This window comes from Sinocyclocheilus anshuiensis, unplaced genomic scaffold (genome assembly GCF_001515605.1).
Source record: "Sinocyclocheilus anshuiensis isolate Anshui unplaced genomic scaffold, SAMN03320099.WGS_v1.1 scaffold326, whole genome shotgun sequence".
Lineage (NCBI taxonomy): Eukaryota > Metazoa > Chordata > Actinopteri > Cypriniformes > Cyprinidae > Sinocyclocheilus > Sinocyclocheilus anshuiensis.
The window spans coordinates 1,603,723-1,609,180 of record NW_015546098.1 but is presented as its reverse complement, the minus strand read 5'-3'; the positions used below and the strand labels follow the sequence as shown (position 1 = coordinate 1,609,180).

Below are 5,458 nucleotides of genomic sequence, written 5' to 3'. Positions count from 1 at the left end.
ATTAAAGCAGATACTGTGCATCCAGCTCTGAGCTTCATGAATTAAATATGACATACCACAGACATTCATCATTTATCTTAAACTGAAATGATTTATAAATTTCCCCATTCAGGCTTTTTATTAAAGGGAAGGTGTTTTTGCAGTCTGAGTTGTTTTGTACAAAACAGCCTCATATTCTCTCATGCAATCATTGGCCCTAATGACACCAAATAAGAACTTTACATCTCCTAGCATGCTGGTGAAAACTAGCTCAGGGCTTCTCATATAGGTGCTCATCTGGGAAGAGCGAGTGTCTGACCCCGCTTCTTTCACGTGTAGCGAATGGAGTCAATATTTTCGAAATGCTTTCTTTTGAAATAGGGGTCATCGGATGCTACATGCACTTTTACAAGTTGTCTGAACTGAAATGTTCGTGATCCAGCTTCATCTACAGAAGAAGTGAGTGTAAGGTTTTTTAATGAATCTTTGCAAACCGCCTTTCCTAATAATGTGCTAATTAGCAAGTTTCATGATGAATGCGGCTAAAGTAAACAGTCTCTATGAGAGCAGCTCAGAAGAGAGGGGCGGAGTCAGCAGAGCTCATTAACATTTAAAGGAAAATGCTACAAAAACGGCTTGCTCTGAAAAGAGCTGTTTTTGACAGGGTAAAAAAGGTGTTTTTTACACTACCATTGAGATTTTAACCAAACTATGTTACAGACTTTCATTAAGACCCTAAAGAATCATATCAACGTGTGGAAAACAGGCATCCTATGACCCCTTTAAAGAAATGTAAGGTGTAATGCCGATGCAATTGACTCTCCTTTGGTTCTTGCTGCCTCGGGTTGCACATAGTATGTTCTTATTATATAGTACAGAAAGTTTTCTATCAAACGATACCAAGCTTTTGACTCTCCTTGCTACAGTCTTCGAGTTATGAGTCAGAACTCAGAAAAAACATCAACTTCAGTGAGGCACAAATGCCCTCAGGGCATAAAGGGTTAATGTAAAGTGCCTCTCCTTTGCATATGCTTTTGTAATTGTTATTATGACCCCTCAGTGTCTCTAATATTGAAGAGAAATCTGACAATGTAGAAACAAAATGATGCCCTCTTCTGGCAAGTTTCTAGTACAGCAAGTGAACTTGTTTATAACATTAACACGAGGCACTAATATATTTGTAATATAAACACTATGTATAATTTATATTGTATACATTATTTAAAAACCCTTATTTAAAAACAAAACAGTTTGTCTCTCTGCAGTAGAGAAACATGAAACAAGTTTCAAAGAGAGAAATAATGTTCGTTTAAATTTGTTAGAATCTTTTAATAGTGGCTTTATATAATATACTAATATAGCTGATGGAAAGAGAGCACTCCATTTGACAATCTACGACAACGGAATATGCAGTAATATGATCATATTTTGTAATCATCATTTAAATCTGACTAATCTTTAAACTGTTTGTCATAAATCAACATCTCGGGGTTTCAACTCAAAACGTTCTGTTATGAAACAGATAATAACACAACAAATGAATAGGGAAAGAAATTATACTTCAATATTCCTATGAAATATTAGATATTACCATGAAAATCTTGCCTATTATTACACTTAGTTTTTCATGACATGTTGCCGCAGGAACACATCGATATGCAAATGAGTTACAGTGAAGAGATACATTGTATATAATAGAAACCCGTTTATGACCATTTTACACACATAAAGAAAAACGGTATATCAAAGCACCGTTACATCTTTCATAGCAGCTGAGAATCATCTTTATACAAATTTTGGTATAATAAAATCCTGAAACCTAAAAACTTATTGATAAAAAAAAATTTGTTTTTTTTTTAGCCTATTTTTAATTTGTATTTCTTATGCTCTAAGCAACGTAACGACATAGGTGCGAGAACTCGTCCTTGACAACTGCAGATCAAATGAAGGGAAAATCGAAGGCCTCACAGCGGAATTTGTTAATCTTGAGTTTCTAAGTTTGATAAATGTCGGTCTACTCTCGGTCTCCAACCTCCCCAAGCTCGGAAAGCTTAAAAAGGTAACCGCACACAATCCTGACGGGGCTGTGGTGAGAGATATGTATTTGTGTTGTGATGTGGATGTGTTTTAATTCTCAGTTGGAGCTCAGCGACAACAGAATCTCTGGCAGCCTTGATGTTTTAGCTGAAAAACTCCCCAATCTCACACATCTAAACCTAAGCGGCAACAAACTGAAGGACATCAGCACGCTGGAACCCTTGGTTTGTACAGACTTCATGTTTCCGCCGCTTAACCTTATAAAGTCTGCCGTATCATAACTTGATCGATTTCTAGCTCCTCTAAACTATGCGCTTGCGTGTCTCAATTTTTAAAAAATAAACAAAATAAGAATATATTTGATATTATTAATATTGTGAGTTGAACACTCACTGGACTGAAGCAACTTAGGTTTACTTGATTTTAGAAAGATTATTATAAAACGGAGAGTTCCGGTGCTTGATTCTGATTGGCTGAGCCGCGTTCGAAGCTGTTGTAAATGACTCTACAAAGTAACATACACCTTTGTTTACGTTTGTCTGTTGCTCGGCAACCACTTTGTAGCAACCACAACTGATTCTGAGGAGCTACATTGTTTGGTGGAAGAATACTGTTTTTATTAATATCATTACACTTTATTTGCTCCGTTTTATTTTGTGAAACCTTACTACGTATATGGAATAACCGTTTTATAAAAGCAATAAGCCCCGTGAAGCCGTGGTTTACAGTGAATTTATAACAGCTAAGGGGGTTTATATTAACTCGTGCCTAACAACGCCCCTTAGCTGTTATAAATTCACTGTAAACCACGGCTTCACGGGGCGCATTGCTTTATTTTAAAATGTATTCAATACGATACATCCAGCTTTTGAGAAACGTTTATTTGTAAATCTGTCATGAATTTGATTGCATTGCATTATACAAAAACTGTGGTTCTGAGCATAAAACTAAGCATTTAAATATAATCTCACTGAGATGTTTTATTGAGAGGTATAAAAATGCATGTAAATATCAGCTGTCACTGTCATCTCATTGATCTACATTACAAGCTATCAGAAGTTCATCTAGCTTTTTGGTCGTAAAAAAAGCATCTGCACCAAATTGCATATTTTTGTGCCTCTAAATAAAACTGGGGTGTTTTTTTTCCCTTTTCTGAGTATGCGCTCAATTCTTTTGTGTCATACTATATATGAGCCATAAAAGCGCAAATAAAAAAGTGTGCAATGTTTGAACAGCTTTGCTGGAAATGAAACCCTAACTGGACTTGTACAGTTTTGTGATCGATCCGCTCGCTTTGGCAGAAAAAACTCGACCATCTGAAGAGTCTCGACCTTTTCAATTGCGAAGTCACAAACTTGAACGACTACCGGGAAAGCGTCTTCAGGCTCCTCCCACAGCTCGTTTATCTGGACGGCTACGATTTGGACGACCGCGAGGCGTCGGACTCTGACGGAGAAGCTGACGGAGTCGATGATGACGATGATGAAGGTCGGTGTGGCCAGCTTTCCGTTTCGGCCGTTGAGTTATTTTGGGGGGTTGCTGATGTTCATTTGTATCACTTTCAATGCAGATGGAGAAGAGGAGGATGAGGATGGAGAGGAGGATGAGTTTGATGAAGACGACGATGATGATGAAGATGAGGTTGAAGGCGAGGAGGACGATGAGGAGGGCAGTGGAGAGGATGAGGTATGTGCGTTGCTCGTGAAATAACACTAATAACAAAACTGATTTAATGACAAAACCTCGTCGATTTCAGGAGGAAGAAATTGGTCAGGATGGAGAAGTAGAAGATGATGATGACGATGATGACGACGATGATGAAGGTGAGTTGTATTCAGGGATTAAAGTTCCGTCAGTTCATAAAGAGTCACGTGCTTCATTCCTGAATGATTCAGCCGTTCGAACGAATCAATTGAATGAATGATTCAGTGATAAAATCAGTGACTTGCCGCCACCTGCTGGCGGAGTTAGTTTAATTTTTAGCATATAATTTTCATATTTCTGTATTCAAAATGTTATATTTAAAACATTGATCTCCACATGAATTTATGAATTGCACTCATGCGCCCTCTGAGCCTCATTAAACGTGTTCTTCTGTGCCACCTCTGTACAAATTAATTTATTAATACTGATTTCATATGATTGGTAACTTGTCTTATTCTACATATTGTTTTAAAAAGATTATAAACATAGATTGTTGAATCTGACAGATGAAAATGATGCCATTGCAAAGGTAAAAAGAAAATACTCCTGTAAGTCACTTTAAGGAGTCGCATGTTACCTTGTATTAGGAAGGCTAATTTTTATCAGGTAAGTTTTTTTAAATTTCTATTTAAAGCAATATAATAACAAGTAGAATAAGACAAATAAGTTACCAATCATGAAATCAGTATTAATAATTTAATTTGTACTACAGAGGTGGCACAGAAGAACACAAAAGGATGTTTAATAAGTCTCAGAGGTGACATGAGTGCAATTAAATTCATGTGGAGATTAATGTTTTAAAGAGAGTGTGAGTGTGTGTGTGTGTGTGTGTGAGAGAGTGTGAGTGTGTGTGTGTGAGAGAGTGTGTGTGTGAGAGTGAGAGTGAGAGTGAGTGAGAGTGAGTGTGAGTGAGAGAGAGAGAGAGAGAGAGTGAGTGTGTGTGAGAGAGTGTCTGTGTGTGTGAGTGAGAGAGAGTGTGAGAGTGAGTGTCTGTGTGTGAGTGAGAGAGTGAGAGTGAGTGTCTGTGTGTGAGTGAGAGAGAGTGTGAGAGTGAGTGTCTGTGTGTGTGAGAGTGTGCGTGTGCGTGTGCGTGTGTGAGTGTCAGTGTGTGTGAGTGTCAGTGTTTGTGTGTGAGTGAGTATGTGTGAGAGTATCAGTGTGTGTGTGTCAGTGTTTGTGTGAGTGTGTGTGTATGTGTGAGAGTGTGAGTGTGCGCTGCAGATGATGAGAGATTATAACATACACCTTTTCATTTTTTACATTCAGCTCTGCATGAACAAATAATGACTTAATATTCTAATTTGACAATTAGCTAAAACAGAACAAATAATTATCTAGCTCCAGATTCTCAAAACGGACACAGCCTAGACACAAAAAAATCGTATAAAACATATTGACAGCTTCTAAGAAAAATATGTGTTCTAAGCATTAAATTGCGATCGGCTAGAAACGCATACTTTTTTAATTCAGCTCTACATAAATAAATAATACATCCAAGGAATAATTCACATTTCTCCCGATCTTCAGTTACAAAAATTGAAAATCACAATAAATTAATATAAAGCATATCGACAGTTTCTGTAAGAAATATGCACATACTAAGCTGTGACTTGGTTCAAATTAATCTGGTGTTTTTCTGAGTGCTCCAGCCCCGGATCGGCGCCTATGAATTTAAAGGGGTCATATGATGCTGCTAAAAAGAACAGTATTTGGTGTATTTGGTGTAATGAAATGTGTT

General features: G+C 37.3%; 1 protein-coding gene across 1 annotated transcript in view; it reads left to right on the top strand.

The window, feature by feature from the left end:
* Positions 1–1,081: 1,081 nt before the first annotated feature.
* The window catches only part of LOC107700270 (acidic leucine-rich nuclear phosphoprotein 32 family member B-like), a 5,494-nt gene continuing 1,117 nt past the window's right edge, over positions 1,082–5,458 (top strand). The window contains exons 1-6 of the mRNA XM_016501873.1: positions 1,082–1,108; positions 1,889–2,038; positions 2,118–2,240; positions 3,318–3,504; positions 3,587–3,702; positions 3,773–3,867. Coding sequence (XP_016357359.1) covers positions 1,082–1,108; positions 1,889–2,038; positions 2,118–2,240; positions 3,318–3,504; positions 3,587–3,702; positions 3,773–3,867 — 698 coding nt within the window. The remainder of the gene's footprint in view (positions 1,109–1,888; positions 2,039–2,117; positions 2,241–3,317; positions 3,505–3,586; positions 3,703–3,772; positions 3,868–5,458) is intronic.